The 15,271-nt window shown below is 40.1% G+C and overlaps 1 protein-coding gene and 1 long non-coding RNA gene across 7 annotated transcripts in view; one reads left to right on the forward strand and one right to left on the reverse strand.

Moving 5' to 3' along the window:
* Positions 1 to 15,271, reverse strand: part of LOC115306747 — an 81,853-nt gene that overhangs the window by 31,666 nt on the left and 34,916 nt on the right. For 2 of the 3 annotated variants that reach the window (XR_003915415.1, XR_003915416.1), the window contains exons 2-4: positions 11,159 to 11,273; positions 8,958 to 9,105; positions 6,596 to 6,826 (exon numbers count right to left, since the gene is read on the reverse strand). This is a non-coding gene — a long non-coding RNA (uncharacterized LOC115306747). Of the gene's footprint in view, positions 1 to 6,353; positions 6,827 to 8,957; positions 9,106 to 11,158; positions 11,274 to 15,271 lie in introns of those variants that run through there. The other variant, XR_003915414.1, reaches the window with a different exon arrangement.
* LOC115306744 (glycine N-acyltransferase-like) overlaps positions 335 to 15,271 on the forward strand; it is a 21,724-nt gene continuing 6,787 nt past the window's right edge. The window contains exons 1-4 of one of the 4 annotated variants that reach the window (XM_029957287.1): positions 335 to 386; positions 2,389 to 2,561; positions 9,004 to 9,112; positions 12,610 to 12,717. In XM_029957287.1, coding sequence (XP_029813147.1) covers positions 9,035 to 9,112; positions 12,610 to 12,717 — 186 coding nt within the window. In that variant the 5' untranslated portion in view covers positions 335 to 386; positions 2,389 to 2,561; positions 9,004 to 9,034. Of the gene's footprint in view, positions 387 to 2,388; positions 2,562 to 9,002; positions 9,113 to 12,609; positions 12,718 to 12,840; positions 12,943 to 15,271 lie in introns of those variants that run through there. The other 3 variants (XM_029957284.1, XM_029957285.1, XM_029957286.1) reach the window with 3 other exon arrangements.

Here is a 15,271-nt window from a genome sequence, read left to right on the forward strand (position 1 = left end):
GATTAACACAATAATCTGCACAACCTGAACCCCAGAACTCAGAAGGTATGTGGTGCAGAGAGGTGAACTGGGAGAGAGAGGAGACATGAGGGCAGGGAGTGGTTTTGCTTGCAGAGAGAGGATAGAGACAGGGGTGGGGAGGGGAGCGTACAAAAGCAGCTGAACAAAAAAGGGAGAGAGGAGAGGGTTTAAATTCCATTAAGACTCTATAAACAGGGGGAGTGCAAAGTCTGAAACTGCAGCTCAGTACCTGGCAGTGCACCAGTGGGAAGGGCAAGTTCCCAGGATCAGAGAGCGAGATCCAAGGGGCCCTTGGGCCACACAGGGAGAAGCAGTTCCCCTGCTGATACCGGCACAAGGACATTAAGGGCGAAGCCTGCTGCCAGGTGTGTATTGTGACTTGCCATAATCCCTGAAACGCTGCTACACAATCGTGTAAACCTTCTGGGGCAGGTTGGCACCCAGCCACAATCTCTGGGCATTGGCAGCAGCACAGTTCTGCGAAGGTTCCTGGGTGCAGCCAATACCCAGCCATTGCTTAGTGAGACCCTCCTCCAGAAGGTCTGATGGGGTCAAAGCTGCAATCCCTTTGAAGTGAGGGGTAGGGAAACACAGCCCTGTCTGAAATAAAACTCAGGAGGGAGGTGCCGCCAGGTAGCTGATGGCTTGGTCACAGACAGTGTAAAAGCTGGGAGTGAACAGAATCCAGAGATAAAGAAGGGGTGCGAGATTGCTGGTAGGGGAGAGCACAGAATTCTGATATTAGAGACGCCATTTTCACTCCTCCCACACATGCGCATACACACCGACAAGCACCAGAACAATCCACCCCAGTAAGAGAAGCAGCGCCATCTAGTGGAGAACAGAGCTGTTACACTAAGCCTTGCACAACTGGGCCAACCTTGCTCTTGAGAAACTTAAGTCTCTCCACCTGCTTAGTTTACGGACTATCAAGTGCTTCATAGCTTAACTTCCAGGGGAAACCAATGTAATTTCAATCATATTTCAATCTGTTTACTTGTCACTCTATTCAATATTTTTATTTTATTATTCTTGAATACAGAAAGAGAAAAAAATTTATTTTTGTTTTCCATTTTTATTAAAAGTATTTTTCTTTAATCTTTTTCTACTATACTTTTTACTTTTTTGGTAAATTTTCCAAATTCTATTTTACTTCCATCATTTTATTTTATTCTACTTCACTGTATTTTTTTCAAATTTTCAAAGATATGAGGGTGGTAGAGACCCAAATCTTGACTATGGGGGCTGAAAGAGATAGAGGCCCATAGAGGTCTGTTTTCTGCGACTGGGGCACAGGGGACAATACTCTTTTGTTATAATCAGCCTTTGTGAGATGTGGACTCCCCGGAGACCCAGGGGTCCACTCTGCTAATAGTGACAAAGCCGTTTCAGTGGCTTTTGGCCTTGGATAAAGAGTAAGGAATGATTTTAATGACTTCAACACCAGGAGATAAAATTGAGGATTAGTATTCTAGGAATCAAGACTCCCAGAAAGGGCAGGGAGAAATATGTGCAGATCTGTGCTCTGCTGGCCCATGGACTAAAGGAGCATACAGACTTTTTTCAAATTCTAGACACCAGCCACCTATCTCTGCTCCTCTGATGGGAATGACCCTTCTTCCTTTCATAACAAAACCAACCACTAACTTGGTGAACAAGGATGAGGGTGATGAAGGCAAAGACCCAGAGAGTGGCAAACTTCCCTGCTTGATAGTATCACACAGAGGAGCTGAGATTCAAAACATCTTTCCTATGAATCCTCCTTTCTTCCCTGAGGATGGGAGAGCAAGTGCTAACGTGGGGTCAAGGATACTTCAGAGTGAGAAGACTCTGGGTTTAAATTCCATCTAATTCAGGCACACTGTGCCTCAGTGTCCTCCTCCATAATACTGAGACCAGGAAGTGTGAACAATGGATCATTGGAATGTTTAACTGCAGCCTCACAATGGGAAGGGAAGAGGGCACCACTTATCCAAAAATGGAGGATCCTAATGTCTTTAGTCACTCCATGCAAACATTTTCTGCTCTGCGTATGTGTAAGGAGAGACCAGATTCTGCAAATCTGACCTCATCCCTATCTTTCCTATCACCTTGCTCTGATCGCATTTCCTTAAGAATGGGAAGGGGAGGCAGAAAGTGTGGCTTATGCAACAAGACCTTCCTTCTAACACCTGGCCTGTTGGTTTCACAAAGCTTTGGATGTCAGAGTCATAGCCAGGCTGGTGGGAGCAAAGGGCAACCTGGTGTTTTGGAAAGATAAGCAGGGGTGGAACACTACTAGCCCTCTGAATTTTCAGGAAGAGTCGCAGCCAGGAAGGGCAGGATTTCACAAAAGTTGACACCCAGAATTCTTTGTCTATGTTCAAGGTCCACATTATGAGCCTTGGCTCAGCAATCTCTGGAGAAGACAAACCTAAACTCAGTCTGAAAGATCTTACTGGACTGACAGCTTCAGAGAAAATTTGATTGTCTAGAAGTCTGCTCCTCTTCATTTGTTCCTGGGGACACCTGCGAAGATTGGTGTGGAGACAGCTTTCCAGGTGGGGACTCATATCAAAAAAAAGATAGTCATTGCTTTGTGACAACATTTCCACTTACATGAGACAAATCAAAATGCCCATACTATGTTATGATCAGAATATGATGGGGGCGCCTGGGTGGCTCAGTAGGTTAAGCGTCCAACTTTGGCTCAGGTCATGATCTCACGGTTCGTGGGTTCGAGCCCCGCGTCACGCTCTGTGCGGACAGCTCAGAGCGTGGAGTCTGCTTCAGATTCTGTGTCTCCTTCTCTCTGCTACTCCACCACTCACACTCTGTCTCTCTCTGTCTCTGTCTCTCTCAAAATAAACATGATTTTAAAAAAGAATATGACATATATACTTAAAGGAAAGAAATAACTTTAACTTGAGAAACATATCTGGCGCTTACTCTGTGAAGGCTAACTTGTTAGGTACTATGAAAAATTCTTATAGGTCTCTGATCTGAGCTAATAAGTGAATGAGGAGAGATTTGGATACTTTCTGGAAGCAGGGTGTGTGCTGAGGGTGAATGGAGCCCTTAATGTGAGGAGACACTGCACATATTACCATATTAAATCCTGCCTGTTATATTACAAGTAAGCAGTTTTGTTCCCTGCATGTGACTCCTAAGAAGGTAGCCGTACTTAAAGGCAGAAAAGAAATAAGTGGATGAATATAAGCGAACATTGTTTGAGCTTTACCTTGTGCTTTGCAGATACTGTGTTTTTTCAAACTGAATGTTTGTGGTGACCCTGAATCAAGCAAGTCTATTGGCACCATTTTCCAATAGCATTTGCTTCCTTTGTGTCTCTGGGTCGCAGGTTGGTAATTTTCACCAATGTCTCAAACTTTTCCATTATTACTATATTTGTCACATTTCTCTGTGGTCAGGGATCTCTGATGTTATGTTTGTAATTGTTTGGAGGGTGCCATGAACTGTGTGCCTGTAAGATTACAAACTTCATCGATAAATGCCGTGTGTGTTCAGACAGCCCTTGAATTGTCTCTCTCCTCCTCCTCGGGCCTCCCTATTCTCTGAGACAACAGCATTGAAATTAGGACAAGAAATAACCCAAAAATGGACTCTGAGTGTCCAAGAGAAAGGAAGAGTCACACGTCTCTCACTGTGAATCACAAGTTAAACATGATTAAGCTGAGTGAGGAAGACTTACCAAAAGCCAAGACAGGCTTCCACCAAAGAATTAGCCCAGTTGTAAACGCAAAGGGAAAGACCTTGAAGGAAATCCGAAGTGCTACCCAGTGAACACATGAACAACATGAAAGCCAAACACCCTTATTGCTGATATGGACAAAGATTTAGTTGTCTGGGTAGACGATCAAATCAGCCACAACATTCCCTTATGCCAAAGCCTAATTCAGAGCAAGGCCCTGGCTCTCTTCAACTCTATGAATGCTGAGAGAGGTAAAGCGGCAGAAGGGTCTGAAGCTAGCAGAGAGGTTGTTTCAAGAGGTTTCAGGAAAGAAAATGTCTTCATAACATCAAAGTGTAATGGGGAGTAACAAGTGTTTATACAGAGGCTGCAGCAAGTTATCCACAAGATCTAGCTAAGATATTAATGAAGGTAGCTACCCTAAACAACAGATTTTCAATGTAGATGAAATAGCCTTCGTTTGGAGTAAGATGCCCACCTGGGACTTTCCCAGCTACAGAGGAGAAGTCAATGGCTGGCTTCAAAGCTTCAAAGGACAGACTGTCTTGTTAGGGGTCTAATACAACTGGTGACTTTGAAACCCATGTTCGTTTACATTCTGAAAATCCTAGGACCCTTGAGAATTATGGTAAAACTCTGGCTGTGCTCTATAAATGGAACAAAACAGCATAGATGACAGCACATCTGTTTAAAACATGGTTTGCTGAATATTTTAAGCCACTGTTGATATCTACTGCTCAGAAAAAAAAAAAGTTTCCTTTCAAAATATGACTGCTCACTGACAATGCACCTAGTCCCCCAAGGGCTTTGATGGACATGTACAATGAGATTAATGTTATTTTGATGCCTGCTAACATAACATCCATTCAGCAGCCCATACGTCAGGGACTAATTCTGACTTACGAGTCTCATTCTTGTTATTTAGGATACCAATTTCATAAGGCTATAGCTTTTGCATAAGGCTACAGTGATTCCTCTGATGGATCCTAGCAAAACAAATTGAAAACCTGGAAAAATTTCATTCTGGATGCCATTAAGAATATTGGTGATTCATGGGAAGTGGTCAAAATATGAATATCAACAGGAGTTCAGAAGAAGTTGTTTCCAATCCTCATGGATGACTTTGAAAGGTTCAAGACTTCAGTGGGGGATGTAGCTGCAAATGTGGTGGAAAGAGCCAGAGAACTAGAGTCAGAAGTGGAGCTTGAGGATGGGACTGAACTGCTGCAATCTCGTGATAAAACTTTAGTGGATGAGGAATTGCTTCTATGGGTGAGCAAAGACTGGTTTATTCAGCTGGAATCTACTATTGGGGAGGATGTTGTGAAGACTGTTGAAATGACAACAAAGAGTCTAGGCTATTACATAAACTAAATTGCTGAACAGGGTTTGAGGGGATGGACTCCACTTTTGAAAGAAGTTCAAAAGTGGCTCAGTGGGTTAAGCAACCAAGTCTTGATTTCAGCTCGGGTCATGATCTCGTGGTTCAGGAGATTGAGCCCCACATCAAGCTCCTTGCTGACAGTGCAGAGCCTGCTCAGGATTCTCTCTCCCTATCTCTCTGTCCCTCATCCATTCACAAGCATACATGCACACTCTCTCTCTCTCCCTCAAAGTAAATAAATAAGCTTTAAAAAAGAAAGAAAGAAGCTTGACTGTAGGTAAATGTCATCAAGCAGCATCACATACTACAGAGAAATTATTCATGAAAGAAGAGGTCAATCGATGTGGTAAACTCCGTTGTTTATTTTAAGAAATTGTCACAGCCACCCCAACCTTCAGCAAACACCACCCTGATCAGTCAGCGGCCATCAACATCAAGGCAAAAAAAGATTATGACTCACTGAAAGCTGAGATAATGTTTAGTATTTTTAAATTAAGGTATGTACATAGTTTTTTTTTTGACATAATGTTATTTCACATTTATCACATAATGCCATTTCATCGCTTTTTTCTCTTCAAATGATTGACAGAGATTTGGGAAGGAGACAGAGGACACACACATAGAAAAAAATTTTCAACAATCTACACATTGCCCACCCTCTTAAAGCAGCAAGATCCAAAAACATAGTGAAATCTTTGTAACCTAGATATGTTTCTCCATACAAACTAATATTGGTTCCACTTCTGAATTCAGGAGTAGAGTTCAGTGATTCATCACTTACATACATTATCCAGTGGTCATCACAAGTGCCCTCCTTAATGCCCTCTCTCTTCTAAACCATCTCACCCACTTCCCTCCATCAACCCTCAGGTTGCTCTCTATTATTAAGAGTCTCCTGTGGTTTGTTTCCCTCTCTTCTCTCCCCCCTACACCAGATGTTCATCTGTTTTGCTTCTTAAATTCTACCTATGAGTGAAATCATGTGGTATTGTCTTTCTCTTTTGCTTAGCATAATATACTCTAGCTCCATCTGCATCGTTGCAAATAACAAGATTTCATTCTTCTTGAGGGCTGAGTAATATTTCAGTGTGTGTGTGTGTGTGTGTGTGTGTGTGTGTGTGTGTGTACACCACATCTTCTATATCCATCCAGCACTTGATGGACATATGGGCTCTCTCCATAGTTTGGCTATTATTGATAATGCTGCTATAAACATTATCAGTAACTTCTAGTCAAAGGCCATGTAGAACACACCTGTAACCCAGCAAAGTTGGATTTATTATCTGTTGCAACAAAAGAGACAGCACACCATAAGGAAATGTCATGCACTTCAGTAACAGTGTCAGGAGGGACTTGACACACGATTTGGGGAAGGATTCAAAGAAGCATGGGTTTGCTCTGGCTTGAATATTGTCAGAAAGCATTGCAATTCTATGGAGACTTTTGTTCATGAAGCAGGCAGAAAAATTAGAGGTAAAGAAGTGGCAGCCACTCGTTACCTGAGGAGAGTTTTTGGCCGGTATTTGGCAGATAAAGCTGCTTTCTTGCTTTGTCCATGCTCAAACATGACTGTGGAATAGACTCGTTTCTATCCCCTTCCATCATGGTCATTGCACGAATTTGCCAGGTGCTGCTGTCCTGTGAAAATGTTGTTATGGGGCTGCTTTTTTTAAATTTCTCATTCATAAAACACCCAAAGTGGAGTGGGGAACCAATTTTAGATAAATGACCTGGGGAGCAGAAAGTTGCAGAGAGACAAATAAGTACAGACAAGAGTGACTTTCTTCTAACATCTACATTTAGAAATTTACAACTATGGAGTCTATCAAGAAGTAATCTCGGCTGTTTAAATATAATCAGCACCATTTGTTGAAAAGACTCCTCTATCTCCATTTTCCTTCCCATTTCCCTCCCTATTCTCTCTCCCTCTTTCTCTCCACCCCCCACCCTCACTCTCTGCTTTGTCTCTTTCTCAAGTTCCACACTGGCCTCTAACCTCTAAATGCTCTGGTCATTGAGACCCCAGTGGTCCGGTCAGGCTCCATTTCCCTGGGCGGCAGCCTTCAAACAATAAGCTATGCAATCCTAAAGCTCATCTTTTCTCTTTTCCTTTTCTTGGGGATGGTAGTTTGCTCTGTGCATCGTTGTTTCATTTACTGTTTAGTTTTGTCACTTTTTTCCTTCAGGTGAGGAGTAAATCCAGACCCTCTGTTATGCTATCTTGACCAGAAGCAGAAGCTTTCTACTTGCTGTTCCAAAATCAGTTACCCAGTTCTGGCCGGGAGACTGGATTCTCACACACAGCCAGTTTTAATGCAACATCCTCTCTGCACACTTCTCGGTGCCTTCACTTAGAAGTCACACGTTGTATTCCTCCAGGGATCATAGTTCCAAACTAGAATGCTGTGACACAGCCCTTTCTGCTTTTTCATGCGGTTGGGATTTTATACAATGTTTTGGTAAATCCCAATTTCATGCAGTGAATCAAATATGTAAAAATGTTTTTTTTTCTACCTAGTAATCTGTACAATATGCAACACAGGTGCAAGAGTGAGGCTGAGATAGAGTAAGGCTAAAAAAAAAATAGGGTGAAAATAACAGCTTGGAATATAGCTTGGAAGTTTTTAAAAAGGTTAATTGTTTATATTTTAGACCATGCCCAAATGTCCACATTAAAAAGATTACAGCAAAATATTATGCAATACACAGCACTTTCACTCAGGTAGGGAGGTGGAGGAGGAAGAGGAGGGGACATAAAAAGACAGAAAGGAAGAGGAGAGGGAGGAGGGGAGGAGTAATCAAATAACGTGTTCAGTGCTTCTATCTGACAGATATCCCCCTTTGTTAAAAGTGGGCTCCATGCCCAGTGTGGAGCTTGAACACATGGTCCCAAGATCAAGAGTCACATGCTCTACTGACTGGGCCAGGAGCCCATGGCAGATACTCTTCCAAGCACTTATTACTCATTAATGTAATAACTCATTTAATCCTCAAAAAAAAATCTGTAAGTTAGATGGTCCTGTCATCCCATCCACCTTTGAAGTGTGAATATTAATAAAAGGAATCCTTTGGAATGGAGTCAGGAAGCCAGCAAGGGGGGAGGGGGGCTCCTGCCATAAAACTTTTGTCTGCACTCACTACAGACCCAACAGAAAGACAGTGCCTTCCAAATTCCATTTATTACTTTTTTTTAAAATAGAATTTATTGTCAAGTTAGCTAACATACAGTGTATACAGTCTGCTCCTGGTTTTGGGGGTAGAGTCCCATGATTCACAGCTTCCAAATTCCATTCTACTCTAGCTACTACTTCACGCCCGGGCAGGAAGAAAGGTTTCCTTCTCCCTTGAGCAACAGCCCAGCCAGTGAGAGACAGCCGCAACTCAGACAAGAAAAAGTCCCTCTGCTTGGAACTCTGCCTTTCTACCAATGCACTTTTTGTCCTGCTTATAATTTTCTATAGCTTCATTATCTGGTATTGTAATTCTCTGCCATTTTTCTAAATAAGCCACTTTTGATGGAAAAATAGTTTTATTTCTGAGGTTATTAGAGGAAACCAAGGCCCAGAAAGAGTAAATAACTTTCCCAGTGTTATACAGCTTATTACTGGTGATGTCAGGAGAATCACTAATTGCAACTAAATGGCAATGAAATTTCAAAAGATGTTATGTGCTTGCTAATCTAAATGAAACAGATGGCTGGAATACATGGAGTGTAAGAAAGTGAACTAAAAAATGTAGAAAACTCCCACCCCCTGTGCATTCTACCAGTCTTGTCTTTCCTTGGAGTTGGTTAGAGTTAATGAAGACTTTACTGAAGCTGACACAGATAAAGGGGGACCTGGCCATTAGAACAGAACTTACTACTCATGTTTCTGAATCTCTTTCAGCTTCTTCTCATTCTTTCCAGGTTCTCTCTTTAGGCCAAAGTATCTTCCACGATGTTCCCACTGCAAAGTGCCCAGATGCTGCAGACCCTGGAGAGGTCCTTGAGGAAGAGCCTTCCTGAATCCTTAAAGGTAGCAGTGGAAAATTCAGGGTGGAGAGTGAGGAATAGAAACAGTCCGAGTCAAGAAGCAAAGAGACTAACACTGAGCCTCTGTTTTATGTCTGGCACGAGTCCAAGTTTTCTCTAGCTTAGTTTGCATTACCTCTTTAGAAGGTATTTGCTAGTATGTCTGTGTCACTGATGAGAAGATGGAGCTCAGTTAGGTGATTTAGCCAATATCACTCAGATAGTGAGATGCAACGCTGTGGCATGGACACAGGTATGCTTGGGACTTTACCAGCTTTTGCTCTGTGATTCAAAAAGTATTCCCTTGATCTTTTCCCAAAAACCCTCCATAATAACATTGGTATTTTGTCCAGACTGTTCCTCCAAAGGTGGCTGAGACTATGTACTAATGTTAAAATCGTTCTTCTTAAAAGAACACTTGTCAGGTGAGAGGTTAACCATCAGGAGTCTTCTCTAAAATTAGTAAGAAGTCCATTCCTATTTTGACTTAAGTTTCCCTATTTCCCTGAACTCCCTGCATATCAGGCTATCTTATGGCTTACTCTTAGTGTCTCCTTTAACCTACTACAACTGATCAGAAATCTCAGAATTAAATAAGATGTACACATAAATATTTATATCCAGAACTGTGCAAGAACAACTCTAGGGTCCGTGTGTGTTTGTGTGTATTTTAGAGGACAGTTTTTCCTTGAAAACTCTGTAGACATAGAAATTAGATTTTTACTGTTTTATAAGACATTCCTATAAGATGCATACATTTTAGGTAAATAAATGCATTTGCCTCCTTCACTCCCTTATAGCTCTTTTACTCCCTTCTTTCAGTATAAAGGAGAAAAATATTAGCATTATTTTATTTATAGATTACATGGCTTAATTTTCAATTATTAGAAACAGAATAATGAAATAACTCACCCTGTTCTTTAGTTCCTACTTAAAAAAAAATTACTTTGACTAGAGTTGACCCTTGAATATGTGAATTCACTTATATTTGGATTTTTTTTTCAATAAGTACAGTATAGTACTGTAAATGGATTTTCTCTTCCTTGTAATCTGTTTAATAACATCTTCTCTCTAGCTTACTTTATTGTAAGAATATAGTATATAACATACAAAGTACATTTTAATCGGCTGTTTAAATCATTGGTAAGGCTCCTGGTCAACTGTAGGCTATTTGTAGTTAAGTTTTGGGGTAATCAAAAGTTCTACACAGATTTTCTGCTGTAAAGGGGGGATCAGTGCCCCCCAACCCCCATGTTGTTCAAGGGTCAACTGTGATCTAAAACTAAAGTCACTCACATAAGTAGATTCCTTCTACCATTAATCTCTACTACCCACTATTCAACCCCTTTCACTTCATAATCCTTAAGATCCAGTCAACCTTACAGAGTGACAATCGATTTGGTGGGGTGGGAAGGTTACATCAGTTAGACACTCTATAAACAGTTGCCTAAGACATTTTTATGGTGAATAGTTATTTTTAAAAATTCTTCAGGCCAAAAGATTTTTCCTCATGAATTTAGTATAGAAGTTTGTCACTTCAATAAGTCAGGCAGAGAAGGACTGATACCATATGTTTGCACTCATAGGTCTAACAGGAGAAAGCTAACAGAGGGCCATAGGGAGGGAAAGGGGGAAAGAGAATTGGGGAGAGAGAGGGACACAAACCATGAGACTATTGAATACTGAGAACTGAGGGCTGAAGAGGGACGGGGAAGGGGGAAGGGGGTGATGGTGATGGAGGAGGGCACTTGTGGGGAAGAGCACTGGGTGTTAAACGGAAACCAATTTGACAGTAAACTATTAAGAAAAAAAAAGAAGTTTGTCACTTAAAATTCTCTCTACTGCTTGTGTTAAGTGGAGTCCAAATATTTTTGAGAAAATGGTGCATTCCAAATGTCCTTTCTTGCAAGATCTCTGTGGCAAAATAAGGTGGCCCTAAGAGCACCTTCAATTTCTGTTTGTATATTAAAGATATCCATTTCCCCCTAACTGAAATCCAGAATATGTGCGGTTCTTATAATGGATGTATAATCTAAAACTCAATACTTACTTGAGTCTCAGTTGAGAAAAAGTCCAGCCATTCCTCTTAGTGCTAGATATTAAATACACTGTAGTGCATGTGTCAACTCCAGCTGAGTCAATTTTGAGAAGCTGTCTGGTGTGTTCTGAATGGAAGAGGAAAAAAGAAAGGATTTTTTAAGATTAATTAGGCCATGGGAATAACAAAGAGTAACAGTTCTACATATTTTCAGATCCCATAATGGATAATTGTATAGTGCAAGTCAGTCGTGTAGGGCCCAAATGCAAATATGTAAAAAGATAATGTCTCTATTTTCCCAAATTATGCTGAATTACTATATCAAGGCACCACTCATGGCTGAAAACAAAATAAATTCAGACAACTGATCTTTTTGTTCCCCTTCTCTTGGTCTGACAGCAATAGTTTATGTGGGGTGGAGACTGGAAGAGGGGAAGATACAGGCCTAGTCCTTAGTCATCATGGATGCATGGTGGAAATTATTAAGCATCTGCCATCTTTCTGACCTCAGGTCACTGGCTTCTTCCATGCTGGTGCCTGCAGAGGCTTCATGTTCATAGTTGCCAAGAGGTACCTGCTCGTATCCGCTGCTGCATTCCAATCCCCAAACCACAAAAACACAATGTCCACAAGACTTAATCTCATTCATTTCCTCCCCCTCCTCCCTCTGTCTCAACAGCCCGCACAACATGAATGGGGGTAGGGGGATCCAAGACTGGACTTGGACCTCAGGCCACGGGACCACACCACACATTCTCCTGAGCACTATGCTGTACCCTCTCTCTGTTGGTGCAAGTTCATTTAATCCTTCCAGAGAAGAACATGGTCATTTATGTGAAGGAGCTTTAAACACGTGCACAACCTTTGAGCCAGCAACTACTCTTGTGGATATTCTGAGAGTATCAGGTGCCCAAAGTTTTCTGTGCAAGCATGCTCTATGAAGAATTATTTAAAAGTGAAAAGCTGGAAACAGCTGAAAGACCATCAATAGGCAAATAAATGAACGGTGATACATGCATACAATGGAATCCTATGTAGCCATTATAAAACAACTAAAAATTTTTGTTTATGAACATAGAAATATGCTCACAGTGCATTCAGTGGGGAAAAACATGGATCAGATCATTTTATTTTTGTAAAATTGTGACTATGTGCATGAACAAAAGAAAGTCTTGCAAGAGAGAATTTTAAATCCTAAAATGAAGAGTGGTATTCATAAAATCAAATTTTATCTGTCCAAACATTTTATTATATGCATGTATGATTCATATTGGATAGGGAGAAAAAGCTCTTCCCATTTGAGGTAAAAAAAAAATGTAGTGCATGGAGATTGTTTGATCTAGATGCCTTATTGGGCCCTTTTCCAATATAAAAGTTCATGATAGAAATGATCCTTGTCCTGATCAAACAAGGCAATTTATCAGCCTTTCCTTACAAGCTCTCCCTTTCATGGAATGTTATAGGTTTACGGGACCGTCTTCCACATGAACCAGGGAAACCCATTCAACCGGAAGGCTCTAGTGGACAAGTGGCCTGACTTTAACACAGTGGTTATCCGCCCTCAGGAGCAGGTAAGGTGCCAGATGTGGAATGAATATGCCTCTGTGTTCACTTTTACGGTGTGCCTGCCATGTGCCTGCAATGTGACAGCCTAGGGACACAGAAATGAACTGTGTGATGATAAGCAAGTCCCTGTCTTCAAGGAGCACACAGCCTTGGAAGAAAAGATCAATAAGAACATAAATTACAGTATGGTGTGAAGGAAGATGTACAACCCGGAAATAGCTCAGCGAAAGGTGATTCAACAATGCAGGTTGGAGATGGGGGTTACAGGATAAGGTCAGAAATACTTCCCAATGGGAGTTTCATCTGCACTGGATCTTGTACATATTTTGTACATACTGTTAGGCTGACAAGAAAAAGAAGACATTCTAACAGAGAAAACACCAAGGGCAAAGATAGGAAGCTGTGAGACAGTACACTGATTTAGGACAATTATAAAAAGCAAATTTATAATCCTGTAATCGCCATTTGCATTTTGAGGGAAAAAACATTTAAAAACTAGTGAAACTAAATAGTTAATACATTTCAAAGACAAAAATTCCTAAGCTTATTTTTAAACACCCAGTAAATTATAAATTTGTAATAATACAAATATTACACCTTTCATAGAAATAAAAAGTGATTTGAAAACCACTAGGTTAAATAACATATAAAGAAATTTGTATTAGTAATAACTGAACTGAAAAAATATTATTTCATCTTTTATCTTAAATATGATCTTAAGGAACAAAATGTATTAGTGGATATCCTTGCTAACTTGGTGTATTTTGGGGCAACATTTTCCAACTATTTTCTAAAATTTTTTTGAATTCTGCTCCGAATTGTGGTAATATTTTCTTGTGTCTCCTACTTCCCAAAAATCTCATTTGTTCTTTATTTATTTATTTATTAAAGTTTATTTATTTTTGATACAGAGAGGGACAGAGCATGAGTGAGGGAGGGTCAGAAAGAGAGGGAGACACAGAATCTTTAACAGGCTCCAGACTCTGAGCTGTCAGCACAGAGCCTGACACGGGGCTCAAACCCACAAACCATGAGATCATGACCTGAGCAGAAGTTGGACGCTTAACCAACTGAGCCACCCAGGCACCCCTCATCTGTTATTTAATAATTTGAGAGGATCTTCCTAAATAAGTGGTCTCTTTGTTTTTCTGGAACTACAGTTTGTTTAACTATAGCATTGTTTTAAGAAAGCATTTCAAATTGGTTTTCATCTTTGGCTTCATTAAGCATAGACGGAGATTTTAATCCAGAATTATCTATAGCTAAATTTAACACTGTCGTGTGCAGGGTGATGGGTTCTGTAGTAAGATTTATTCTTGCAACAGAAGCTTTGCTTTTCCTCATCACTTGTTTTTTCTCGTCTTTCCATTGAGAATGCCAGAAGTATAGAAGAATGCTTTCGAATAACTGTCTTTGTTTGATTTGAAATTTTAATGCAATATGTGGGTAGAGTGTAGTATTGTTTGCAGTTTTTCATCATAAATTGAATACTTGAATCTCTCTTCCTGACCTCATGATTTAAGTGATTCAGGAATAATTATAATGCACCAATGAAAATACCAACATTTCAGTACTTAAAAAATATCACCGTATATCTCACACTTTGGTTCTAAATACATTTTGAATGGATCTTTATGTGTGAAGTAAGAAAATGGTCCAGTTCCATTCTTTTACATGTAACTGTCCAGTTTCCCCAATGCCACTTATTGAAGAGACTGTCCCTTTCATGTTGATATACTTTTCCTGCTTTGTCAGAGAACAATGGACCTTGTAAGCATGAGTTTACTTCTCTTCTTTCTCAAGACTGCTTTTGCTATTCAGGGTCTTTGTGGTTCTATACAAATTTTAGGGCTATTTGTTTCAGTTCTGTGAAAAGTGCTATTGGTATTTTTGTTGGGATTGCACTAAATCCCTATACTGCTTTGGGTAGTATGGAAATTCTGACAATATGAATTCTTCTACCCCATGAGTGTGGAATATCTTTCCCTTTGGGTCTTCTTCAATTTCTTTCATCAATATGTCATAATTTTCAGAGTATAAGCCTTCCACTTCCTAAGTTTATTCCTGGGTATTTTATTCCTTCTGATGCAGTTGTAAAGGGAATTGTTTCCTTAATTTATTTTTTTTTCTGCCCTTGACGGAATGTATTAAATAAGCAAACACCACCAACAAGCTAAACAAGTACTACAATGTAAAAACATTAAAAAAAAAAAGACAACCCTCTCACATGCATAAATGAAAGATTACACACAAAAAACTCACATCTTTTCTAGCTTCGATAGTAAATATTTTGCTACTATGTATTAAATACTGCACGGTTTACCCAAGTTAAGATGAAACCACATCATGAATCAATAAGCATTTTGCATTTTCTTTCATTATCTACTCAAAGTCATGCCTACTGCACCTCTAAACATTTCATTAAATCCAATGATACAGCAAACACTCCCAAAATAAACTTAGATTGTATTGCAGTTTCACTTAACAGTATATGAAATGCTGTGTTGTGACAGGTATCAACTATCCATTAGATACTGAATCAATTTTTCTTAAGCACTA

The sequence above is a fragment of the Suricata suricatta genome, chromosome 11 (assembly GCF_006229205.1).
Source record: "Suricata suricatta isolate VVHF042 chromosome 11, meerkat_22Aug2017_6uvM2_HiC, whole genome shotgun sequence".
NCBI lineage: Eukaryota > Metazoa > Chordata > Mammalia > Carnivora > Herpestidae > Suricata > Suricata suricatta.